This window comes from Lissotriton helveticus, chromosome 1_1 (assembly GCF_964261635.1).
Source record: "Lissotriton helveticus chromosome 1_1, aLisHel1.1, whole genome shotgun sequence".
Taxonomy (NCBI): Eukaryota; Metazoa; Chordata; class Amphibia; order Caudata; family Salamandridae; genus Lissotriton; species Lissotriton helveticus.
Window position 1 is genome coordinate 993,951,475 of NC_136057.1, and position 27,635 is coordinate 993,979,109.

General features: G+C 49.1%; 1 protein-coding gene across 1 annotated transcript in view; it reads left to right on the forward strand.

Moving 5' to 3' along the window:
• Positions 1-27,635, forward strand: part of EXOC4 (exocyst complex component 4) — a 1,743,085-nt gene that overhangs the window by 296,382 nt on the left and 1,419,068 nt on the right. The window contains exon 5 of the mRNA XM_078677470.1: positions 15,892-16,001. Coding sequence (XP_078533596.1) covers positions 15,892-16,001 — 110 coding nt within the window. The remainder of the gene's footprint in view (positions 1-15,891; positions 16,002-27,635) is intronic.

A 27,635-nucleotide genomic window follows, 5' to 3' on the forward strand; every position in this document is an offset into this window, starting at 1 on the left:
CGACAACCAACTAGACCCCAACACCACATCCCTCCTGGACAGCCTCCACAACATTGGACTCTGCCAGATCATTACCCAACCCACGCACTCAGCAAGACACTCCCTCGACCCCCTTTTCACATCAGGAAACTCCATCACTTTCATCCATAACACCGAACTCCGATGGACTGACCATTGATGCATCCACTTCACCTTCAGAACCCCCACCATCTACAGACACCAGCATCTGCCCCCATGAAGCAACTGGACCAAAATCACTGATGACCAGCTCACCTCCTCTCTCTGCAACTCCACCCCAACCACCGCGGAAGACGACGACCCCAACACTGCAGCCCGAACTCTGCACAGATGGATCTCCGACAGCGCCAACACAATAGCCCCCCTCAAGAAGAACAACAACACACACGCCACGAAAGCCAGATGGTTTACCACCGAACTTCGAGAGTCCAAGGGGCACATGCCGCCGCCTCAAAAAGGCCTGGAGGAACTCCAAATCCACAGAAGCCCACAACAACTTCAGAGCTGCCACCTACGCCCACTACCAACTCATTAGAAATGCGAGAAAAACAGCGATCAAAGACAGACTCTCCACACACGCGCACAACAGCAAAGAGCTCTTCAGCATCATCAAGGAGTTCGCCCAATCCACCTGCTAGTCTACTGACATCCCTCCCTCACAAGACCTCTGCAACAAACTCCGCACCTTCTTCCACCACAAAATCAAGAACATTTACGACAACTTCGGTGAAGACAACCAGCCCACCGAACCCTCCCCAGGCACCCCCGACACCCTGAAGCCAACGATTGACAGCTGGATAGCCCTCACCACTGAAGACACACTGAAGACGAGGAAGTTAATCCACTCCGGGGCCCCCTGCCCCCACCAAATCTTTAACAGAGCTGCCAACACCATCGCACCCATGCTTCGCCACACCATCAACCGCTCCCTGGTGAACGCCTCCTTCTCTGACGACTGGAAACACGCCAAGATCAACCCCCTCCTGAAGAAGCCCTTGGTGGATCCTACAGACCCATCTCCCTGCTCCCGTTCACAGCGAAAGTCATCTAGAAAGCCATCAACAACCAACTCGCCACCTTCATCGAAGAGCACGACTTCCTCAACTCCTCCCACTCCGGCTTCAGAAAAAAACACAGCACAGAAACCGCCTTCCTCACCGCAACAGACGACATCCGCTCCCTCCTGGACAGAGGAGAAACAGTAGCCCTCATCCTCCTCGACCTCTCAACGTCTACATGGGTCCGCCCGCCCCCATCGTCAGAACCCACGGATTCAACATTGTTTCATATGCAGACAACATCCAACTCATCCTATCCAAGGAAAACCAACACAGCCAAACACAACTTTCAAGAAGGCATGGAAGCTGTTGCCAAATGGATGAAAAGCAGCTGCCTACAACTCAACACTGACAAAAACAGAAGCATTCATCATGGGCCCACACCCCAATGCCTGGAACAACACCTGGTGGCCCCCAGCCCTCGGAAGCCCACCCACCCCCACGGACCACCAAGGCAACCTTGGAATCATCCTGAACTCCATGCTCAAAATGGACCGCCAGATCAATTCAGTCGGATCCTCCTGCTTCCATACCCTCTGCCTCCTACGTAAGACCTTCAAATGGATCCCCCTCGAGCACAGAAAGACCATCACTCGCACCCTCGGCGCCAGCAAGCTCGACTACGGCAACGCACTCTATGCCGGAATAAACGAAAACCTCACCCGCAAGGTACAAAACATCCAGAACGCCAACGCAAGTCTGGTCCTCAACCTGCCAAGACACTGCCATACCTCCCAGCACCTGTGCACACCCACTGGCTCCCCATTGAGGCCAGAATCTCCTTCAAGATTTTCGCCCACGCACACAAAGCCCTCCACAACACCGGACCAGCATACCTGAACAGCCAACTTGAATTCCACGCACCCCAAAGGACCCTACGATCAGCCCAGATTTCCTACGCCGTGGTCCCCCGTGCCAGAAAGACCAAATCGGGAGACCACTCCTTCTCCTTCCTCGCAGCCAGGGCCTGGAACGCCCTACCGCTTCACCTCAGACAGACAACATCACTCCCCATCTTCATGAGAAACCTCAAAACTTGGCTCTTCGATAGACCTCCTCGTTGATGGACAGGTGAGTAGTCGCACTTAACAAACACATGATTGAATGATTGACTTCTGCTCCCCTTGCGACAATGTCTGGTAGCCATACATGTGTAATTGTTTCTCAAATACATGTAGGCAGACCTTTACATAACTCATAGGAGATGTTTTGAAGGCCACTAAAATGCTGTAAATGTGCAGTCTGAGTGACACTAGCTAGCTCTTACGATACAGATTTCGAAGTGACAAAGGCTTCGTGGAAATGCTCTCCTTAATATCAAATGAAGATAAATTAGATAATACAGAAACCGCATAACTTGTGTGTATTCCAAGGGTGCTGATTAGCAAAATTCAAGGTGTTGGGGAGCAGAGCAATTGACGAAAAGCACAGACCATCAGATGTAAACAGGACTCTGGTTGCCATGTTTGCTTTCTGTTCCTACTGCTGCTTCTTGACCCCAGAACCAAGGGTTACAATGGCAATGCCATTGTTTTTTTGTTTGTTTTTCCAGAGTTTTATAATGTGCGAATGTAACCCGAAGGTATCAGGTATCAGAGTGCTTTACATGAACACCAGTTGCATTACACAAAGACACATTCATTTTTTGTTAGGCACAGGGAGATTGTGATTTGCCCAGAATCACAGGATGCCGAGACTCGAACCCAGTTTCCCAGATTTGAGATCGTACGCCATAGACGTTAGGCCAAATGCTCTCATTGCATGGGACAAACCATGAGTAGCATCTCTGTATTTGGCGACCTCTGATTAACTTTCATATTGGTTTCCCTTGTTTGAGGGACTTGTATTTTTATCAGGCGCCGACTCCCTCTTTACGTTACCAAAAATTGGTACTTTCCTTGTGTGTGCCACTGTTCACTCACCAGATTTCTACGTGATGTAGCGACTGAAGGGTGTGAGGGCTCTGCCCCTCTGAATTCAAGATTTAGAGTTGACAATTGGTCATGATGCACAGTAAGAAACGAGTAACTTGATGCTGTTGACAGTAGCAAGAATTCCCTAAGTCTATGAACATAAGGACACAGCACCATGTCACACATTATAGTGGCATTTGGCTATTTTTTAAACTGCTCCTTTTCTTGGCTGGCTTTTTTGTTTGTTTTTTAAACAAACATTATTGAGCATTTATTAACGCCTTAACCGCGGCGGAGGTGCGGGCGTTCTGAAGAGTGGGCGGGGCTGCGTCGGCCGTTGGCAGACGGCAGCAATAGGGAGGTAGTGCGGCCGTCGGCAGCACGCAAGGGGTTAATTCATCACAACAGACTGTTAATGACTCTGCATTCCTGGTATGATTGTAGCAAATATGTCTGTTACTAGTGTTCCCATGCCTGTTTAAGGTCTCTCTTAGCAACAAAAAAAGGAAGGAAACAACATCTACCAAACCCCCCCCCCCCTGTGATAGTGTACTATGAAAGACTAGAAGCTAATGTGTACACCATAGAGCTTTATACATATTCAGTATTAGGGGATTGGTGCGGGGGACGTGCAATGGTAGACTAGGATTTACGTTCGTAAATGAGGGAATCCAACTTTTCGTATGTTGTTGTTCCTTCAAAGTGCTACGAGTCTGGCTGTCGATGTCTTACTCTGTTGTATTGGCTGGCTTTTGTTAACCACTTTTATGCACTGATTCATTAACCTCATGTACAGGTTACCATCATGACAATTGCTTATATACAGTGTAATTCGTTGATATGCGCAGCATTTCTGATGGATACTATTAGCTGCAGATTCCTCAGCGGCTTAGAATACCCAGGCACCAGACTGGATCCAGAAAACCGTTTTCATTGCAGTGCTCCCATTCTCCGCTAGCAGGCATTGTGCGGCTTTTTTTTGTGTGAATATTTATATAGCACGAACTTGACCCCAAGGTATTGGAGCACTTTACATGAGCACCGTATTTACATTACACATTCAGGCACGGGGAGATGAAGTGATTTGCCCAGAATCACAGGAGGTGGACGCGACCCCGAGGCTCGAACCCTGGTTTCCAGCACCAAAGTTGGTAGTCTAGCCCACGGACCACATCCTCTGCTTTCTGCTGAATCAACACCTTTCCTTGAATTAAAGGAGCAGAGCCACCTCTGCGCGCTGACATTAGTTCCTTTTTTTTTGCACTTTGTCCCAAGCAGATATGGAGTGCCGCTCCTATTGTTTTTTTTCAGTTTTAGGACGATTTCTTACGATTTTAAGAGAGTGCTAGGGAACTATGTCCTCACCCAAAAAGGGAGGCTTCAAGCCATGCTGCAACTTCAGAAGGCCGATATTGGTCATAGACTCTCACAAGGTGTTCTTTGGTGGATATGCTCCGGACTCTACTCTAAGTCATGCAAAAGTGCACGTTCATACCCCAAAGGTGATCAGAGACTGGGAGGTGAAGCTCATATTACTGAATACAAGAAGAAGCCGCAGTGGGCGCTGACTTAGTCCCAGTCATGAGGCCTTTTCTGCGATTGCGCAACATCCAGCTCATAATCCTCTGGTATGTCGAAGTCCAAGCACAAGCTTAAGAAAGCGAAGCGTGATTCGAACCCCATCCTGCCACTCTAACTCCCAAGAGAAGGCGCATGGTGTCACGATATCAGTCACACACTTTCAAGATCGCCAGCTACAGAACCCACTCCTCAACCTGTCTCAAAGTGCTATGCATTTCCCTTGCCGTCATTGACACCACAACAGATCAGTGCCTTAAAGGAGGCCATGTTGTCTATTTGCGGTATGCTTCCGGCTACCTCTGGTTGGCCTTCGGGCCCCAGGGTACCATAGGGGCCTCCACTCTGGTTGCCGCGAGTAGGTCCATCTCCGGTGCTTTCTGTGCTGTTTGGAACCAGTTACAACATCGGTACAGGCATCTACTCCTGGCCCAGGATCCATGCCGGCCTCCACTTCCACGATGCCAGAGCCAAAACCACTGATGCTTGAGGATAATTCGGTGCTGACACCAGTGTCAGACCCTGAACTGACTTTGGCTCAAGCTCAACCAATGTTGTGCTACGAAATAAGAAAAGGGCAACTGGTCATCAAGCAAACTGATTCTAACTCGTTGCCTCTGTCTAGTCACACCTGACAGCAGAGACTCCATTATCGCTTTGGTTTGGACTCTAATCACATCCCACTCACTGTACTGATGATGCCTAATGCATTGATTTGCAACATTTCAATGTGCTTGACATCTCTCCTGAGACAGAGTTTGACACACCACGTGGGCCACCAGTGGAGAAAAGTGCATCATTTTCAGTAGTTGTCCGGAGGGCAGCTGAGGGGCATGAATTGCAGGTGTTTTGCAATTGAGACCAATTCAAATGTAATGGAGATTTTTCAACCCGGACCAACGACTTCTAAGCCTTTGCTTACTTTTAAAGCTGCCCTCACTGATAGTTTGATGGCCAATTGGTCGATGCATTGTTCTTGCTCGCCTCTGAATAGGCAGGTGGCCAGACGTCGCATACCGGTGTTTGGTGACCCAGATTTTCTCACTCAGCGACCTGCTCCAGAGAGTATTATTGTACAGTCTTTGACCAGTAAGGTGAACTATAAATCATTTCTACCACTCCTGCAGATAGGTAATCCCAGACGACTGATGCTTTTGGAAAGCACATTTTCTTCAGCCATGCTAGCACTGCACTTCATAAATGCTGTTTGCTTGCTGGGCTGTTACACACATGCCGTTCGGACCATGGCCTGTGAGGTATTGGGGCCTTTTTGGCACAGATGACCCACGATAGGCACAGTGCTGTCAAGTTCGTTGTCTGCACAGGTCTAACTATTACAGATTGTCTGGAGAGGGCAATCAGTACTAGTGTTGTCCTTCATCGACTCACATGTGAATGCGTTCCAAATAATTTTCTGGTGATGTTCGTGCCTAGCTCGTGGATATACCTTTAAATGAGTCCAGCATTTGCTGTAAGAAGGCAGACTGCTTTGGAGTGCAGCAGTATTTTTGTAAGAAATACAATGCCTGGCGGGCTTTCACGACCTGGTGGCTCAAATGGTATTAATTGTGTTCCACAACATCTAACCCCAAATCAGAGTTTTGTCTCTTATAAACAAAAAAAGAATGACCCTGCAGGTGTAGGCCATTGATATAGGCTCCTGTCTGAGACCGCCTTGCATAGCAATCTTCAGCAGGAAGGATTTAGATCAGAAGGTCTGCTGAAAATATGGTGGACTTATTTGCTCCTAAATCTAACGGCCCTGTGGCAGGTGGGCTGCACGGTCATGGGTTTCTAATGGTGGTGCCAGCTGAGGGTGTGTCATTGTTGAAAATAGCAATTGGTCCATCTATAAACGATGTGGTGGAACTGTGGATTTGTCCTAGTGTGCCCTGGGGATTTACGTCAGGACTTCCGTTCAAACTGTAAATTGTATTGTATTGTAATTGCATTTATATAGCGCTTACTACCCCTGACGAGGCGTCTAAGTGCTTTTTCGGCGGGTAGCACGCTACTCCGGGACCCATAGAGGATTAGTGTTGAATTAGTATAGTGAAACATGCAAGTACATTTTAAGTGGTGGATAGGTTAGTCAGTTATTTGGATTTGGAATGATAGCAGAAGGATAGAGGAGGACAAAGGTTTGAATTTATTTATCGCTCGCTTGTTGACGCATGCTATTCAGGAAGCCTATAAAGGATTAGTGGTGAATTAATATGGTGAAATATGAGGTAATAAGGTAATATTAGTCTGTTACTTGGAGTGAGAAGGATAGCGGATGGATAAAAGGGGAAGAAAGATTAGCATTCATATAGCACTTGTTACCCCTGATGGGTGTTGAAGCGCTTTTCTGGCGAGTAGCACGCCACTCCGGAACCCATAAAGGATTAGTGTTGGAAATTAGTATAGTATAAATATGAAGTAATTTGAGTAGTAGATATGTTATTCAGTTATTTGGGCAGTATATTAGTATAGTTGAATATGGAATATGGAATTTGAGAAGTGAACATGTTAGTCTGTTAATTTTGATTGAAAAGGATAGTGGAGGGATAAAAGAGTGAAGGATTTTTTTTTTTGTCTCGACCAGTCTCGAACTGGCTCAAACAGGCAATTGCCCTTGTCCTCTCCACCCTTAGCCTCGACGCCCGGGCTGAGACGCCCTAAGCATGGCCTTTTTTGTAGCCCTAGTAATCAGGTGACCCCTTCGGCCAATGGGAACCCTAGCGCTAACACTATCCAATCACAACACGAGCCCTAACATCTAGAACCAATAGGAGACCAGGACCTTGCAGCCAATCTTAGCCCTAGTCCAAGCACCCAATCAGTTTGAAAACCCTGATCTGTACGTCCAATAAAGGCCTTAGCCCTACCACTAGTCCCAACCCAAGTCCAAGCAGCCAATGGTACAGGTAGCCCCAGTCCCTACTTCCAATAGAAAGCCTAACCCTACTCTTAGTCCCACAAGTGGTCCAACAACCAATCACACCAGAAGCCCTTAATAGCTACTTCCAATTAAAGGTCTAACCCTAGCCCTAGTCCCACCCTACTCCCAACAACCATTAACATAGGAAGCCCTAGTCCCTACTTCCAATAGAAATCCTAACCCTAGCCCTAGTCCCAACCCTACAATGATTGAATCACAGACCGAGAAACCAATCAGAACCCTCAAATACCCAACCAATAAGGACATTAACCCTAATCCAATAGAAACACCAGACACAACCACCAATCAGTGTACACATGTGCCAACCACTAGCAGACCATATAAGGTCCCAGCAACCTTAGACAAGGTTTGCTGGCCAGGGAGTTGGAAGCTGCTTCTCCTGTTCAGAATCTCCTAGGAGACAGACAGGCTCAATCCACAACTTTGGACTTCTGCAGGTAAAGGCTTCACTAACTCGAAATCTAACAATACTGTTTGCTTTACTCCCCCTGCTGGCCAAAAAACGAAGTGCACAGGCCCCAGTAAATACAGTTTAAACAGCTCACAGAAGCACCCTCTGATGTAGAAAATCCCTGTTGCTGGGGGGAGGGAGGCAGGGGGGCTGGCCTCACTGGCTTGTGAACACAAAATGGTGGCTGGGGTGCACTGTTTTAGCACACAGGTCTAAGCAGAGAGCAAAGGAGAAATTTGGAGGGAAAATAGATTTGTCACCAAGGAATGAGAGAGACAAACTACAGAGGTTGGACTGCAAATCCCACACTTCAACACACTAAATGGGGGTAATCATGGGCAGGCAAAACCACAAATTTAAAACACAACACAGGTGATAAAATATGCAATTACACGCAGGCTAAAACTACAATTTTTAACTGTAACAACCACATTCCCTTTCAGCTGTTGTTTGAACTCGTCAGCAACTTTTTTTAATGGTTATAGTAGCTGCTGTTTTGTTCTACAGTAGTGGACTAACTTCGGGCATGTGTTTATAACTAACAATCGGCTAAAAATAAACTAATGTGTGTGTACCGTTTTGTATCTCAATTTCTCGTTTCTTGACCATGGTATGAATGCCTCATATCCCCCACATATCAGTGCTGCAACTTCCTATTCGAGCTTCAGAACTCTTTTAAAAATCTGGCTCTTTAGACAGGCTTATGGATAAGCTTCGGGTCCCCTGCCTCTATGCTTTAGTGCCATGAAACCTTTTTGGTGTACTTGCGCTTTATAAATACATTGTAACATAGCATAAACCACAGACTTTGCTAAGCATTAAACCCTTCTCTACGTACCTTGATCCTGTGGTCTTCAAATGGTCCTGTGCCCTTCTCTAAAAAATGAAAATAATTATCATGTTTTTATGCCATCCTGGCGTGAATTATATAGGTTTTGAAGTCATTGCCTTCATCCGGTGACAAGAGGCAAGGGTAAATGTAAATTGATACTTGTATAGCGCCCTACTCACCCGCAAGGGTCTCAAGGCGCTTGTGCGATTACCGCTGTGGAACCCATCCTGGCTTTCCCTGTGAGGTGTCCACTCCTGGGCACCCCCAAGGTGAAGCCAGGCATCCTTAGCATTGTGGGGGCCGTTGTGGAATTAAGCAAGCTATTGCCCAGAGTTGCAGAGTGGGACTCCGTGATTAGAATAGGCACCGAGGCGAGAATTATCAGGTCCGTGGAATTTTGAGCCCAAGACCCGCCGAGCCGGGAATTGAACCCTGGTCCCGGGCTAGACCTCTGCATCAGGGTCTGCCGCTCTAACCATTGAGCCACACTTCTCCAGGGTGATATTTACCTTTTAGTTGCATATGAAATAATATTGGAATGTGCCTGTCCACTTTCGCTGCTGTTTCTGCAGGTATATGGATTTGCCGTGGTATTACTAGGTGATGATCACCACTCGCCGTAACTGTTGCGGATCCTCCATGGCAGCACTCTGTCCGCTTGGTGCACAGATGATCCTCCATGGCAGCGCTCTGTCCGCTTGGTGCACGGACGATCCTCCATGGCAGCACTCTGTCCACTTGGTGCACGGACGATCCTCCATGGCAGTACTCTGTCCGCATGGTGCAGGAATGATCCTCCATGGCAGCACTCTGTCCGCTTGGTGCACGAATAATCCTCCATGGCAGCACTCTGTCCGCTTGGTGCACAGACGATCCTCTAAGGCAGCACTCTGTCCGTTTGGTGCACAGATGATCCTCCATGGCAGCACTCTGTCCGCTTGTTGCACGGACGATCCTCCTTGGCAGCAGTCTGTCCGCTTGGTGCACGGACGATCCTCCATGGCAGCACTCTGTCCGCTTGGTGCAGGAATGATCCTCCATTGCAGCACTCTGTCCGCTTGGTGCACGAATAATCCTCCATGGCAGCACTCTGTCCGCTTGAAGCACAGATAATCCTCCGTGGCAGCACTCTGTCCGCTTGATGCACGGATGCGGACAGAGTGCTGCCAAGGAGGATCGTCAGTGCATCAAGCAGACAGAGTGCTGCCATGGAGGATCATTCGTGCACCAAGCGGACAGGGTGCGGCCATGGAAGATCATTTGTGCACCAAGCGGACAGAGTGCTGCCATGGAGGATCATCTGTGCACCAAGCGGACAGAGTGCTGCCAAGGAGGATCATCCGTGCACCAAGCGGACAGAGTGCTGCCATGGAGCATCCGTGGCAGCACTCTGTCCGCTTGATGCACGGACGATCCTCCATGTCAGCACTCTGTCCGCTTAGTGCACGGACGATCCTCCATCCTCCATAGCAGCACTCTGTCTGCTTGGTGCCCGGATGATCCTCCATGGCAGCACTCTGTCCGCTTGATGCACAAATGATCCTCCATGGCAGCACTCTGTCCGCTTGATGCACGGACGATCCTCCATGGCAGCACTCTGTCCGCTTGATGAACGGATGATCCTCCATTGTTTTCCAGCAAACAGTAAACTCGCCACCGTATGTGCACACAAAACAACAGTAAAGGCGTTTTGGGACACTTAAGCATTTACACATGTAATGGGGAGGAGCCTGGCTGTCAGAGCGACTAATTAAAAGGCAGGGAGGAGTGTTCAAGCAAAGCAGAGTTGTTCATTATGAACTTCTGCGCAGAGAGCCCATTGCCAGCTCCGCCTGGACTTGCAGTGGAATCTGAGGAACGGGTATGGTGCCTCAACCCACACTTTTATTTTATTGTTTTGCAAGCGAAACGGCACGAGTTAAGGTAAAGTTGATCCATAATAGCAAGAATGTCTGCACAATCTAGGGGGACGGCCACCGGGTTGTATTGCAGTAGGAGAAAGTTCCGTTGCTGTTGAGAGTAGTTCTGCACAATGGGCACTCTTCCTGTAGTCACTGTCTGTGAATGTTCCCACAGAGCTCATGTAGGCAGAGGCGCAGGGTTCATTAACAGTTTCCACGACAAATTAAGGTAGCTACAGGAATCATGTAATAGGATAGTCCACTACTTAGTGATTTTAGCGGGGGTGCCCAAATATAGACACGGCTTCCCTCTGTGCTTGAAGCTGAGCCCTATCATTACGTTCCACTTGCCTCTGATGGTTGTTCGAGTTCTCTTGGCCCCCTCTGTTCTGCTCTACTTTACTGCTCACCAGTTTGCTGTCTAGTGGGACTGGACAGCAAATAAGATCAACCTGTGAGATCGATCACCTTGTTTCATTCATTTCCCCCATTGTACTCTGATGTGGCAGTCATTTGGCATGCCACCCTCGCAAAATCCCTGAAATAAATAAAATGAACAATCAAATTTACTCCCTGTATAGAAAGCTAATGAGGGTTAAATAGGTGACCTGTTGCTGCAGCTCACACAAGGTAAATGTGTCTGTAAATGACATCACTATAAGATATGTTTCTGTGTACTTACTTAGGCCATGCATGATAACTTCTATTTACCTATTCAGAAGAAATGCACCACCCTACTGTGGTGCAATTAAAGGCACCACGAAACTTACTTGCACATACAGTACCTCTCCACCCTTCCTCATTTTCGAGAGGATTAGAGCTACAGTAATAGCATGGGTTGCAGAAAGTGCTTTGGTGTTGGAGCTTGGCACTATTCATCAGATTAATGGGTATTACCGTAAAACCCCTACCTCCTCTACAAATTCATATATTGATTTGAACATAAGGGGAGCTAGAGCCAAGTAGATAGTGATGACCAGCCTGCTCTCGTTTCCGAACGTTTTCCAGTACGTTTATAGATCCATCACTTTCATTGAATGCTTGGCTTCAGACAATCACTCGGGATTTCATTCTTGATGGTTAGAATCCCGCTGCAATTAATAACAAGTTTGATTTTTTTTTCTTACAATTCTGACTTTCTCGGTTTGTGGACTTTATGCTATGAATCTTGGTAGTGGTAGCTATTCTAGATGCTGCTGCTTAATTTTGCAACTTCGTAGCTGTGCACTGTTAATTAGATGCGTAGTGTTTTCAGTTACCCAAAAAAAAACTGATGCCAGGAGATATCCCTAATTTTCCCATGCGGATTAGGAGCACTAGTAAATCGATCATTCATTATAACTGCATTCTAACTACTGGCTATTTCATTTAATCTATGTGATGGGGTCCATTGATACCAAGATATTCCGCACACTTACTATTTTAAATCGTATGCTCCACTCCCATGAAATTCCTGATAGGCGATTTTTTGGTATGGAAACAAACCTTCATTGAGTAAGCTCTGAAGATTTGGGATTAAATTGACTCTGATTTGTGACAAGTCATTGGACGACACAGTATGGTGGTTTCCTTCTGCCAGTGATGACAAAAAGTATGCAGCAGGTGCATCCAACAACCTATGAAGTTAGACTTAATCAAGATCTAAGACTTAGTTCTTCCACGTACAGTAATCCTATAAAGAAATTGGAACATCTGAAAAGGGGGAACAATCAATTAATTTTTGTTTTAAAAATTATTTATAGGCATTTCATTCAATATACAATATGCAGGGAAATGCCAATTGGAATGAGGGCACAGCCAGACAAACATCACAAGTAATGAACCAGAGTAAACAGAGCAGTTTATACACTCTATAGGGCGCCCACCCAGGTTTACAGAACCTCAATATTGCAAAAACCACAAACGTAACATACATCCCAGCATCTCCTTGTCTGTTACAAAGGATTAACAATCTGTTGAAACATGCCACATCATGTACCGTGTATGTGCAGTGCAGTGCACCACCTTGGTCATAGGTCTGAAGTGCCAACAAACAAAAGATTGGTAGTAGTGCTTACATTGAGTTGGTGGGAGACACTGGCACTCATTAATGGGGCCGGTGGTGCCCTCTGGCATTCATTGTTTGGGATTGGTATTTATTTTACCTCCTACTTTATTATTCTTTATGATTTATCCTACATTTCCGGAGAGCAGGCGAGAGAAAACGCATAACGGAGAAAGAAAGAGAAAGACGGAAAAATCATCATGAAGGGAGAAAGCAGGACCCTACAAGAGCGAGATAAAGGGGCAATGGGTGTCTGGAAGACGGTTAAAGAGCCATGAGATGAGGTTGATTCCAGGCTATACAGCCTTGGTATTCTGTGCTCTGAAACCGGCTGCGGGCTTCTGAGCAAAGCTTTGGTCATCGGCAGTTCTTCAAAAAATTAAGCACTAATTGGTAGGAACAGATGAGAAACAGAATATGCAGAAACAGTATCTCATAGGGCCAGAGATGGATTACCATACGAAGAAAATTCAGTGATTGTATCACCTCGACAAAAGGGATCGAGGATTGGTGGGGGAAGAAGGGTAAAGCTTTAGAAAATAAAGCAAGTATTCAACTTTCAAATCTGAGCACGAACCCAAGAAAACCAAGCAAGAGCATGGGCTCAAGGGGAATCTGCCGCCGAAAATCAAAACCACGAAACACTTTGGTGATATGTAACAAATGTTATGGCAAAAGGGAAAACAAAAACTGCTCTGTGGTGGAATCTTACTTTAGGAGCGTTATATATTTCAAAGCTCTTTGTTGAACATACAGGGCAGCAAGCTTGATATTATCTTCATCTATTGTGGCTCTGTGGACTATTGTCATTTCCGAGACTACTTGTCAGGCCACTCTAAAGCCGTCCCCACCTTTCAGTACTCAGGTGTACCACCCCCTTAATAGCCCACTTCTGTCCTTAGTACAGCATTCCAATACCTTTTACATGCAGTATTTGAGCTTTACTAAAAACGTACTAAATAGAATGCGTCCATACAAGGGACTGAGAGTTCAGCATATTTTGACCATCCAGGGATCTGATTTTACCTATTTAACCATTAATGATCAGGGCTCCAGCATTTTCTAGAACGTGCATCGGGCGCCAGAAGTAATGAAAAAGTTGGTAGCTTTTATTTAATAAGCACTAGCATGAATGCTGGTGTTAAGAAGAGATCGAACATTATTATTATCATTCGTATCTCTTGCTGACGAGAAAGCATTTCTAGCCTGGCTGCTTTCAGATTATGAAATTGTTCTGCTCTTTTGCCAGGAATCTCTGAAGTTTAAATATGGGCCTGATCTCAATTAAAATGTGTACTGCTATTTTCGACTTTGTTAGCCATCTTTTTTGTTGAATTATATGATATTAACGAATTAAATAATTTATTGCATAATTACTTAAATCATTGCAAATGCACACATATGACATCACTTAACCAAACAATTGCTACAATAATTTAAAACACTAAGGGCCAGATGTATCAAAGGGTTTTGCCCATTCTGTGTCTATGGAGAAATGTGTTGATACATATGGCTCTTATTCTTTGTATTTCTACTTACATTTGAGCACCTTTAAATAAAATTCCAATGTTGAGGTCCAACCCGCAGCTTCCCCCATGGGGATGGACCTAGCATAAAAAAGTGCAAAAGCCATATAATTCGCCTCGTCTATAATCCCTTCGTCCCTGCCTTTATCAACAGTGTCTCAGTGCAGAGTTTTCCAGCAAGCTATTTACAGCTGTTCAAAACGTTTGCTTAACTATGAGCGCCCTGTTTCACCATAATAAAAGTAATTACGCTGTGCGTCAATGAACCACTCGGATCAGACCACTCTCATTGGCTTCCCAGCTTTTCCCAACGTTCTGGCTTTTAGGCCACTTATCAGGGGCTAAGAACTGTTCTGCTCAGTCATGGGAATTTACATCTGACTCCCCTAAGTAGCTTTGTCCAGATTCACTTCTCTGACTCATCTGACGATGTTGGAGCAGGGCAGGGCAGCAGCATATAAAATGCACCAAGGACTCCATTTTGTAGTTGCACAGCTTGCATTAAACAATCTTCCTTATGGATTTCCAACCTGGATTTAATTCCTTGATTGGGAGTTGCACTATCCGGGCCTATTGAATGTCTATCAGACATTTCTTTCCCATGGCATTAGTCAAATATTACTGAGTAATATTTGGCTCGTATGATGTTGTTAATTCTCCTAACAACACTTCCTTATCCTTGTAGCTAGCCTTAACTTCTTCCCTTGATAGCTGAAATATATGTTTGTTGAGGGTGTTCTTTAGTGCTGCATGGTTTACTTTTTCCTTTGACCAGTTTGCTACAGTTAGGTTCAGTTTCACCTCAGCATCTAGCACATAGCTTTCCAGGGTTTGGGTCCCCCTTCAGTTATAGCTTTAGGGACCTCCTTTAGTGATCCTGTCAGAGCGTTCAGGATCTGATACCAATTTTTTTCCTGGATACTCATGCATTCCTATTTTTGCTGAACCAAATCAAGCTGGTGCCGGAACAAGCAGTTGCAGGTGAACGTGGGAAGTCCATATATATGATATGATTCTGGAAGTAAACAGAAGGGAGCCTGGCACAAATTCCACAGCCTATTGATGACCTATTGTCATTCCTTATACAGGATTTTTGTTTATGTTAGGCTTGGTGTGATGAGGCGATTTGTGTGGTTGGCAAGCAGAAAAGCTAGTTCAAATAACTAGGCGTACTATGACAGACAAGGGTAATGCATAATAATGTTCATGGTCGGTGTGAATTGTGCACTCTTACTGCACTTCTAGCAATGATGGATTGCACTTCTAGCAATGATGGATAGCACTTCTCCACAACACGACTTTAATTTTCATGTGTTTGGGAAAAGACCACTGTATTCCCTCATACAAGTCAGCCCGTAGAATGATGGGCATGGGATTGGTGGGCAGTATGCAGGTCCCAGCTTCAAATCTCATACAGTTAGCTTGTCACACAGGTTAAACATAATAGGCGTCTTTGATTTGGGGAAACAGCTACACCTCTTGTTTATAAAGCTATATTTTTAAGACCTAATAACTGTTGATGGCATGATGCGACTCTTTCAGTACACTGCTCTAGCTTGTCGCATTTCTATGCTGTGCTTCGTGTTTATGCTCTGAAGTGACAATTTGTCGTCTCTTCCATCGCAGCTCTCTGGCAAAGGACTCTTCCTCTGTGCCGTTGCTTGATGTCACCAATCTGTCCACTCCACGTAAGCTACTGGACATGTCCCAGTTCAGCACCCCTGGGAACGTCAGCGGTAGGTACACAATCTGAAGGTGTAGGAAGCACCATATTGTACGGCTTCTGTTCTCCAAACCGACCATTCTCCCAATCCAGGTCATTGGTGTCCTTTATTAATAATTCTCTGCTCCTGTGACCTGTTTGTGCTGCCACTTGTCTTTATCAAACCATTTCGGTTATTCTTATTGTAAAACGTTTTTGTATGTTGAGTGTGAAGGTAGGTTTTGTTTGCTTACGGTTTCCACTGCCTCAGGATGTTTTGTGTGATTAACACTGTGGTTACAAACTTTGTGAGTAACACAGAAATTATATATGTGTTTTATTAATGCATATGTGATGAGAAATGGTATAATTCTAGAGCTGGCCTAAATGTTCCGAGAAAGGCAACATTTATAATGTTCGAGTAAAGACAAAGTGTAACACTTAGCAGACCCAAGAAATTCGTGATTATTTGCGTGTGGACTTCATTAAGTGTTAGTTGCCATCACTCATGCCTATTAATAGGTATCCCAATAACTGGACCGGATTGTGTTTTATTAATGCATATGTGATGAGAAATTTTATAATTCTAGAGCTGGCCTAAATGTTCAGAGAAAGGCAACATTTATAATGTTCGAGTAAAGACAAAGTGTAACACTTAGCAGACCCTTCTTGCTACGAAAGGCATGAACATGGAAAGCTCAAATGGGCTATTGATTAGGGTTGGGCTTGTTGACGCATCGAATAGTAGAATTCATTTGGGGCTTCAGAAGGGCCAAGAAATACGCAAATAATCACGAGTGGACTTCATTAAGTGTTAGTTGCCATCACTCATGCCTATTAATAGGTATCCCAATAACTGGACCGGATTTTACTATTTCATGGGTCGTATGAGCCCAGCCCTACTGCCAGTCTTCAAAAACAAACACACACTCTCATACACACACCCTCCACCACACATGCCCTACACACACACACACACAACCACGACCACAACCTACCTCTTGCTTGCAAACTTTACAGCAGGCATGCTTGTCAAAACGTGTTCACAGCCTAGAAACAAAAGCTTTCCAGTCACATCCTCAATCCTGCCATATGCCATTGCTGAACGTTGTCCTCTTTCGTAGTGAAAGTGGGCATCACATCTCGGTGACAAATCAACGGTGTAGGCCAGTGCAGCGGGCATTGTCAAACTGCTTATATTATATTGCACCAATTTATCAAGCAACGGCCTGGTTATGGCAGAGATAGTTGTCTCCCATTTCAGTTACACAACTGAAAATCTACCTCAAGCACTGCAGCATGGCTTTTGCTTTTTCATACTTGCAGTAGCTAAAAAGAATCTCAAATCAATATTGGTGGGGGTTAGGCTCATGCAGTGCACTGCAGCAGGAGACAACTACTTGTTCGAGTCCGGCTTTGATTTTTAGGACTTTGGGGTGCTGTAAATGTAAATGTAGGTGGGTGGACCATGAACAGTGTTTATAGTGGGCTAAGAGCGGCCTCTAATCTCCTCTGGCAGAGAAACTGTATTTTTGCACTAGATGAAAACATATCATTTTGTTACTTACTAGTACAATCATAATAGGTAGTTTTATATACCTCCTATGATTTCAGCTTATTTAGTGACTGTGTGAAGTAACTTCCTGTGATGTAATTTGTGTGAGAAGACATGCAGTTCCATTTCCTGTTAAGCTGGATCAAAAGGCATTGGCTGTCTTGATTTTAGTGAAATTATGCCAGGGTGGATTGAGTGACCAGGAACATTTATATTAATATCTTTATTCTGTAACGGTCCTCTTGACCACTGGAAAAACTCTGTCATTGAAAGAAGCAACCAGGCTAGAATTGGGAAAGCCGGACAAATGCTGCCAACAGCTGTAAGAACTAAACATTATGCTTTATAATCACCTACATATCAGCACCTAAAAATATTGGTTCATTCGGATCAGCCACCCAAAACTAAAAATGTATTTAAAATAAGAAGACATAGTTAGGACTTACAATGTTGACAGTCTTGGATTTGGCTCTTGTTAACCAAAATTGTAATTTTACACAAGTGTGTGTGTCGAGGCTCACCTGTTTGTGTCTTCGTCCGTGTCAGACCTCATAACCACAATTCAGTTACACGGGATGTGCCATAAAGAGAGAAAGAGAGAGAGATTTTTTAGTGTGCCCTACTGCATTTCTAGTCGGTTCCCTGCTGTACTTTTAACCCTTTCGGTGCTCACGACGGCCCCCGGCCGTCACGCATCGCGGTGGGAGAGTGCGCACGACGGCCGGGGGCCGCGCGAATCCCGCCCACTCGTTAATTTTTCCACACAGAAAAAAATTCCACTTCGTGTTCAAGAGATCTCTTTGAGGAAGACAGGTTTCAAGCCGTGTGGGGCCTGCCACTGCATGATGTCGGTCACCGATCCCCACCTCGTCTGTCTCTGGTGTCTCTAGCGAGACCACGATTCGAAGTCATGCTCGCTGCTGGGCCATGGTTCCGAAGGCCTTGAGGGAGCAAGCGATAAAGCTCCCCGCAGCCTGGCAGTCAACACTGTCCAGCAAGACTCCGCGGAGGTCCCTTGTCCCTATCAAAGAAGAGGAAGCCGCAGGACTACTTCCAGAGCCCTGAGTCCTCTTCTTCCCACTCGAGGTCATCGGGACACTCGGGGAAAAGGCATAAGAAGAAGTCCAAGCGGACTTCATCTTCACCTCGGCTATCGTCTGTCGACGAGAGAGGTGAGGAGCACCAGCACTCTAAGCACAGTGCTGCGGAGCCAGAGTTGACTTCGCGCCTCCCCCCTTTCCGGGAGCCGGAACAACTCCCGCTCAAACAAAAGAATTTTATGGGGCCATCCGGCGTGAATTTGAGTGGAATGCCCAGCTGGTGAGTACTCTGGCCCCGTGGAGTCGGAAGGGGCACCATCGGGCTCAATGCCATCGGCTCCGGCGCCTGTGGGGCCTCACAGATCCGAACCCTGTTGTGCCATTGCGGGCTCCTGGCATCGGACCCGAAGTCGGTGCCTGTGGTACTGCCAGCACCAGCCCCATCCTCATCCCCAACGTCACAGTGCTGGAACAACATTGCTCAATGCCAATACCGGTGTCAATTAAACCAAGAGGTTCTATGTTGTTGCCTGAGCTCTTTGAAGATGTGCTAGGCTCAGGAGAAGAATGGGAGGGGTCTATGGACTCTCTGGAACACCAGGATGTCTCTGTGTAGAACTTAGGAGTATGGGGAGGCCAGTGGACTGGACACTTCCCCAGATACTGGTATGCTTTCTCCACCAACAGTGGCTACTGAGGATGGGGCATCCTATGACATGGTGGTAAAGAGGGCAGCTGACGTCCTTGGACTAGAACTGCCCTCAGTGCAGATCAGGACTAATCTGACCGAGGTGCTTCAACCAGGGGCTTCCACTTCCGAAGCCCTTTTGCCCTTTAATGAGGCACTTACGGACATCCTTCTAGCCACGTGGTCCAAGCCTAGCCCAAGGGCTCCTGTGAGTAGGAAGATTGCACGCCACCATCGTCGAGATGCGGGCGACCCAAAGTTCCTCAGCTAACACCCCACCCCAGAAAGTTTGGTGGTGCAGGCCTCCACATCCCAGGCACTTGCCCTTCCTTCCCTCCAGATGGGGAATGCAAAAGGCTGGACTCATTTTGAAAGAAGTTGTTTTCTACCTCCAGCCTGGCATTGCGGTCGGTGAATACTGCATGCTTATTTGGCAGTTTCACCAACTCACTTTGGGAGACACTTGCACAAGTGCTGCCAAAGGTCCTGGAGGAGGCCCGGGCTGAGCTCTCCCAAGCAGTCAAGGATGGGAGAGATGTAGCAAAGTTCCCCATATGGTGTGGCCTAGATATGACGGATTCACTTGGCTGATCAATATCAACGACGGTGGCCTTGAGACTCCACTCCTGACTTACAACAGCTGGCTTCTCGGTCGATATCAAAGCCAATCTGATGGACATGTCCTTTGATGAACCTGTCTTTTAGGGGAAAAGGCTCTCAGCCCTGGTCAGATTCAAGGAGTCTTGAGCTACGGCCAAATCCTTGGGCCTCTCCTCCACTCCTCGTGGCCAGTCTTTCTTTCGCGGCAACGGAAGGGGTTTCCAGCTGTTTCAGCCCTATCCCAGCCACCGTCCTGCACAGACTGCCCAAGACGTGCAAGGATGTGGACACGGTGTATTCCGATGCAGGCATGGAGGTCAGAAGTCGTTGACCACACTTCCCCCAGCAGCCGCAGCATCCAAGCACTCCTAGGCTGACTCTGCAGGACAACAGTACTCCAGTTGGTGGAAGAATTAGTCATCTCCCCCACTAGAGATCCATAACATCAGACAAATGGGTCTTTTTTTTTCTGAAACGTTTTTTTATTGCAGAACCAAATGCACAGTACATTAAACAGTATGGGATCTGTTTGTGCAGAATCATCGCCCCCTTATCCCCGCACACATGCATTTTACACGGCCATTCAGCCCACATCCCGAAGGCTGGGCGGCGTCGTTAGTTTTCAAGGTGCATCTTTGCATCGTCTAACAGTTATAGTCATTATATGAGGTATTCCACTGTCTGCTGGTTCAAGTTGTCTTCCCCAACCCCCTCTATCACTTTGCCACTGTTGTTCAGTTTCATCTATTTAGAACCAATAAACTTCCCTTCCCCCCTCCCCCCCAAGTGTCATTGCCTACGCCTAGCGCTAATGAAGAAAAAAAAAAAGCCTTCTGTGTGGTGGTGGACAGAAGCTTCTCACTGTTTATTGGGTGTGTGTGTGTCTGGCGAGGGTATCTGCACCGTGGCAATCCCAGTTCGGACCTCGGGTTCCTCACACTCCCTCTCCTCCTCCTCCTCCACTGAGCTATCACGTAGTTCCTGCACCAACATCTCCCAAGCCATCGCTGCCTCCTGGGCTCGCTCATCTGGTCCGCGGTGGGCTAGTTGGTACCTGATCGTGCTCTCGCCCGTCGCCCATTTTAGAAATTCGGTCAGCCATCTCCGGTGTGTCGGCCCCGTTTTGGACTTCCATCCCTTGGTTAGCTCCCTCTTAGCTAAGAGTAGGCCCATGTCAATGAATTTACTCGATATTTTATTTTTGGGCGTATGTGGGAACCAGTGTAGTATACTGACCGCTTTATCATACTGCAGGTCCCTATCCGTCACTTCATTTAACATGTTGCCTATCTCCCTCCAATAATCCTGTAGGTGAGGGCAGTCCCTCAACATATGCATTAGATCCGCTCCTATCTTATTGCATCTGGGGCACGCCGCGTCCTCAACTCCAAAATATGTCGCGATTTTACTCGGGGTGAGGTAGGCCCTGTGAAGAACATAGAAGTGAATCAGTTGGAAACGCGCATTTCTTGTGCTCTTTCTAGCCCTCTGCACCAGTTGTGACCACGTGGTGTCCGGGATTTCCATCTGTAGGTCCGTTTCCCACTTGGCCTTCAGTGCCACCAGAGGCTGTAGGGTTTCACTCAGCATTTTCGAGTAGAGGCACGTCACTGCCTTGAAGGTACCCGCCGACATCATGGTATACTGGCACGCTAGTGTTGTCTTGGGTTCGATCAGCCCTTCCCCCCAATGTGCCTGAATGGCTCTCACCACCGCCGCGTGCAGCAAATAATCTCCCCTCGGGAGATCGTAGCGCTCCTGCAGAGTCTGATACGGGGTTATTACACCGTCCTCGTATAAATCCCCTACCACCTGCAATCCTGCTTCCTCCCATATCTGCAGTCTCGTCCAATCTCCGCCATGTGGGAGTGCTGTCAGCATGCCCAGTGGGATTTCGGGCGCATACGGGTGCCGGATTCCCGCTCGTTTTTTGCGAGCGGTTCCAGCATAACCGGAATGTCCGTTCCTCTTGGGACAGATCTCTGAGCACTAATTTTTGCTGCAGAGCAATGTAAGCCAGTACATGACGAGGGGTACCGTTGTCCCTCCCCTTTTCCGGCCCGCGGTAAACTCTCGCAATTTCTTGCGTAAAGGACTGCAGTTGGGCATCCAGATAATAGAGTTCGAAATCTGGGACTGCAAGGCCCCCCTCGTCTTTTGGGCGGGTCAGCGTAGCTAACGCAATTCTGCGTCTACCCTTTCCCCATAAGAAGGATATAATCGTCGACCTCAACTTCCGGAAGATCGCCCCAGGCACTCAGATGGGAAGAGTCCTGAAGTAGTATAGTAATCTCTGCAACGCCACCATTTTCAGAAGAGATATACGACCCGCCACCGACAGGGGCAGGGTAGCCCAAAAGAACATACTGCCCTGCAGAGCGCGGACACAGCGTCCTATATTACCGTCCAGCATATTCGCAGCCTCGTGGTATATATGCACTCCCAGATAGGTCAGGCAGCCCGGTTCCCATCTAAGTAGTGGACGAGTTGGGGGCTGCTCTTCTTCCTTCCGTAGGGGGAAAATACAGGTTTTAGACCAATGAACTCTCAGGCCTGACAAGTCGCCGAAGCGCGCTAGCAGTCTCTCTGCACCTTCCACAGCTCCCTCAGAATCCTCCAAAAACAGGAGAATGTCATCCGCATATAGTGAGATAAAGTGCTGGGCCCCTCTGAATTCCAGTCCTTTATAATAGTCACCACGCCTAGCCATTACTGCAAGAGGTTCCACCGCTAGCGCAAACAGCAGGGGAGAGAGTGCACATCCCTGTCCGGTACCCCGCCTCACCTCGTATTGGCGTGAAACCAGAGTCCCGACCTTCACTCTAGCCCTCGCCGATGAGTATAATACTTTTGTCCAGTTTATGTACCCCTCTCCTAGACCAAACCTCTGCATCACTCTATAGAGGTACTCCCATTCTAAGCTATCAAAGGCCTTCTCTATGTCCACAGCCAACACGAGGGGAGCCCTCGCACCCGGAGGCGGATCGCCCACCAGTCTGAGCAGTCGTCGGATGTTGTGCGTCGTGTTACGGGTGGGTATGAATCCGGATTGGTCCTTATGGACCAATTCTTGCATGTGGGTCAGTAACCGGGAAGCCAGCACTGTGCTCAGAATCTTGTAATCTGTCGTTAGCATGGATAGTGGTCGATAAGACGCCGGATCGGTACTCTCCCTGCGTGGTTTTAGCAGAGGGATCATTATGGCCTCACACATAGATTGGGGGAGTCGGCCCCTATCCTTGGCTTCGTTGTACATTAGTAGTAGCTTCGGGGCCAATTGTTCCAAGTATCGCCCGTAGAATTCAATAGGCAGTCCATCTATGCCTGGGGTTTTGTTACGCGCCATCCGTTTTACCGCTCCCCTTATTTCCGCCATCTCTATTCGGCCACCTATGGCGTCCGCCTGTTCCTTTTCCAGCCGCGATAACTGCAGCTCGCCTAGAAAGGCATCTATCGCCTCCCCCTGGTCCCCCAACGCACTCTGATATAATTCCCCATAATACGATCTGAAGCTGTCTAATATATCCGGTTGCGTGCTGCAGATGCGGCCCCCTTCCCCCGCTAAGGCCAAGATCGGGTGGCTGTTCCTGGCGCGGTTCGCTAACCAAGCTAGGAGTGTTCCAGTTTTATCCCCCTCAGCATGTGACTTCGTGAGGTACGTCCTATAGTCAAAGCTGCGAAGGCGCTCCACCTCCACTGCCACAGCCTCCCGCGCCCCGCAGACTCTCTCCTGAAGCTCGGGCCGGTTAGGGCGCGCTAGTTCGGCCTCCCTCAGCTTGCGCTCAGCTTTTTCTAAGTCGTCCAGTAGAGTCCTGCGTACCCCCGCATACTTCCCTATGCAGTGCCCTCTCACTACAGTCTTGAAGGCGTCCCACTCCACTGCTCTGGTAGAAGCGGAATTCTCATTTTCTGCAAAGTATTGCGAGATCCTTTCCGCCAACGCCTCCCGGAAGGGAGGATCGTCCAGCGTGTCCGGCCACAGCCGCCACGTCGAAATCCGTGACGTTTCAGTCATCCAGTCTAAAGTCAGGAGTAGAGGATTATGATCAGATATTGTGCGCGCTAGGTACTCCGTCCGGGCTACCGCAGGAAGCACCGACTGGGAGCTCAGGAAGGTGTCAAGGCGGACATGGAGGTCGTGTAGTCTAGAGTAGTACGAGTAATCTCGCTCCGCTGGGTGTTGCGTGCGCCAAGCGTCTACCAGTTCCCATTTTCCCTGCCATTCCGATCTGCATCTCGCCAGCCTGTGTATTGGGGATGTGTGCAGTGGTGGATGCGATCTGTCCAGTACAGTATCTGCTATAGAATTAAAGTCCCCCCCATCAAAACGGGACCTGTGAGATAGCCAGCTAGTTCCCCACTGAGCTTCGCAAAGTACGTCGCCTGATCTACGTTAGGTGCATAGATACTACTGAGTACGATGCGCCGGCCCCTGAGTGTGCCCTCAACAGCCACAAATCTTCCTTCGGGGTCTACTATGTGCCTGGTTACCTGAAAAGGAGTGCCCGCTCTTATCCAGATTAGCACTCCTCTAGCAAAGGCGGAATATGTAGTGTTGAATAGGTGTCCCCTCCATCTACGCTGTAGCGCTATTCCCTCTTTCTTTGTCAGGTGGGTTTCCTGTAGAAACGCTATATGTACCCCTTGTCGAACCAGATAAGCATGAATCTTGTACCTCCTTGCCATAGTGTGCAGTCCCCTCACATTCCAAGACACACATTTTATCGATCCCGCATTAGCCATTGTCCCATAGTGTTCGGTTCAGTCCAGCGATGCACTGTTTCCTGGCATTAGGCATGACATTGTTCCCGCCCCCCCTCAAAAACTTCCCTTCCCCCCTCCCCTCCCCGCGCCTCTAGTCCCCCCAACTTCCCACGGCCCCCCCCAGAACAGGACCTAACTTCGTTAGAGTTACTCCCATCCAAACCATATGCGAGCAAACATGCTCTTAAATCTTCCTACACCGCAGTCTGCACTGCAGAGGCCTTATGGGCCCTTAGGAGCGTGGACTAGACTCAAGAACTTCAACCACAGTCCCCGGTCCCCCCGCCCCGCAATACTCAGTTTGACTCACGATAATCCAGTCTAACATCTGCCCGCTCCAGTGTCCAAGGTGGCGGCCCCAATAGCCGCCATTCCAGTGGGAGTACCATGTACCGTTCTCAGCTCCCGATTATTTCCTCTGATGTCTGTGGCGTGACCTCCGGCCCCTTCGTGCTACCAAGTTCCGATAGCTCCGTCTCCGAGCCCGTACCCTGTTCTTCCGAGCCCGAGGCCCTCCCCGATTGGGCAAGCGCCGAGCCCGAGACATCCATTACTGCCTGCAGCGCCGCCCTCCTCTCGCCCTCCGTCTGGGATTCCGTTGGCTTCCTGGTCCTATGTCTGCGCCCTCGGAGCCTCTGCGATTTCCTCACCGGTTGCCCCCGCCGCTCCTCCTCCGCTCTGAACCGTGCCCCGTCCGTGCCCGCCTTATAGGTACCCCACCAGGCCCATGCCTCCGCCGCTGTAGAGAAGAACAGTGACTTTTCGTCCACCACAATTCGGAGACTGGCCGGGAAGAGTAGCGAGTACTGGATGCCTTCAGTTCGCAGTTCTTTTTTGATGGACAGGAAAGAGGCACGCAACTTTTGGGTCTCGAACGTATAATCCGGGAATAGCGTGACTTTGCTATTGTCCACTTGAAAGGGGCCCGCCTCCCTGGCCCGCTGCAGTAGCCAGTCTCTATCCTTATAATGTAGCAGTTTGATGACCACTGGGCGAGGTGGTAGGCCCGGTTTTGGGGGTTTGGCCGGTACTCGGTGCGCCCGTTCTAGGGTGAAAAAGAGCGAGAGCCCCTCCGGGGCCACCGCAGTCCTCAGCCATTCACTCAGGTAACCCACCATGTCTGAGCCCTCTTTTTTCTCCGGAAGGCCCACCAGGCGCACGTTGTTCCGCCGACTGCGGTTCTCGGCATCCTCCGCCCGCCTCTCCAGGGTTTGTATGCGGTCCATTGCCTCTGTGAGCCGTCCCTCCATAGACTTGTGAGCCGGCACCATGTCCTTCAAAATAACCTCCGCAGATTTGGCCCTGTCCGCCAGCTTTCCGTGATCTGCCCGGAGGAGCCCCAACCCCGTTGACACCTGCACAATGTCTTGGTGTAGTGCGTCTTTCGTGGCTGCAATGGCCTCCAGGATGCGGTCTTGCATCCGTTGTAGATCCGTTGGGGCCTGCAAAGCATCCTCGGGCGTCTCCGTGGCGGGGTTTCCATCCCCCTTCGCGCTCTTGGGCTTCCCCATCTCGTTCAAAGGTGGTTGTTCTGGATCCTCAGTGAGGCTCGCAGGCGTTAGGTATTCCCCTCTGTGGGTAATCAAGAGGGCGGTAGGCAGGCCGGTTCTAGTCCGAGTCGTAACTTGGGGCACTCTGCCTCTCTAGGCCCAGACGCGTTCCCGCTCTTCTGCACTTACGGGGCCTGGTCGGACTGGTCCGGTGACGCTGACAAGGGCAGGCCCACCCCAATAGCACTGATGATCCCCGTGCACCTCACTGGTGGCCCCGCTCTGGTTCCCCCCGCCGACACAGTTCAGGCAAGCCCCCCAGGCCGGCGTCGGTGGCGGGGCTCGTTGGCGGGGGCGCGTTGTTTTTCAATTGGGTATACCGCTTCTTGGGGCCCACCTCTGTTGCAATGCAATCCCGGTCCCACGGGAAGATGGCAGGCGTTGGTATGAAGGGGGCCCGTGGTGCCTTGCAGGCCAAGGGAGGTACGTGGTAGGTCAGGCCCACAGTGCTCGGCTAGTGCCTGAATCCGGTCGGCGGGCGAGTCCCGTCTCGCGCGGCAACTCTCTCCGGGCGCCAACTACACCCCAAATCGCCGTGTTGCTCTAACCCCAGGCGGTCTTCAGTGCGCATGGGAGGGTGGTAGGTCCGCCATTTCAGGGGTCTCTCCGGTCCCTGGGAGCAACCGCGGCGACGAAAGGACAGCGGGCAGTCAGGCACCAAGATGAGGTACCGGACGCGGTTAGGAGCACCAGTGGTGCCACATCGGTCCCTGTGGGAGGTGCAGCCGGGCCCGTCGGAGCCCCGCCTGCCGGCTGGGCCCGGATCCGTCGCAGGCCCAAAGCCGGGGAGTCGTGTAGGCGGCCGTCCCCGCAGGTGGGCCCACAGCTAGGGCAGGTCGTCACCTTCTAGATGGCCGATTCCTCTTTGTTGCCGGTAGAGCGAGCTCTGCCAGAGGTAGGGCGCAGCGCGCCTATCTGCCGCCGAAGGCTTAGCGGGGGCGGCCGCCCCCCGAAGCCAGCTGTCCTCTTAGGCCCGGGAGCCGAGGAGTCCCGCAGATGTTTCCCCGCTGGAGAGGGGCCGCGGCAGACTCATCCGGCGCAGGGAGCCAATTCCGCGGTCCTTGGGCCAGGGTGCGCACTCGTAGAGTCGGGCCTCCTCCGACAGAGGAAGGCTCCGCCGCAGCGCCGCTGGTGCAGCCTCAGGCAGCAGGCACAGTCGGGCGGTCCTTTAGGACTTCGGAGCAGTCGCCATCTTGCCCGCATCCGGATCTCCGCCACGTCGTCGATCGTCCTCCGTTGCTCGGCGGCCACCGGGGCAAAGCTTGTCACGGAGCAGGCACTGGGGTCGTCGGCAGGGGCTCCCCCCGAATTTCAGGGGGTATCCCCACGTCTGATACGGATTATTTCCAGGATGAGCTGGCGGGGGTCAGGAGCCGCTTTAGGCAGCGACCATCTCCGTCGGCTGCTGGCCACGCCCCCTCAGACAAATGGGTCTTGCAGATCGTCCAGGAGGGCTATTCTCTGCCTTTCC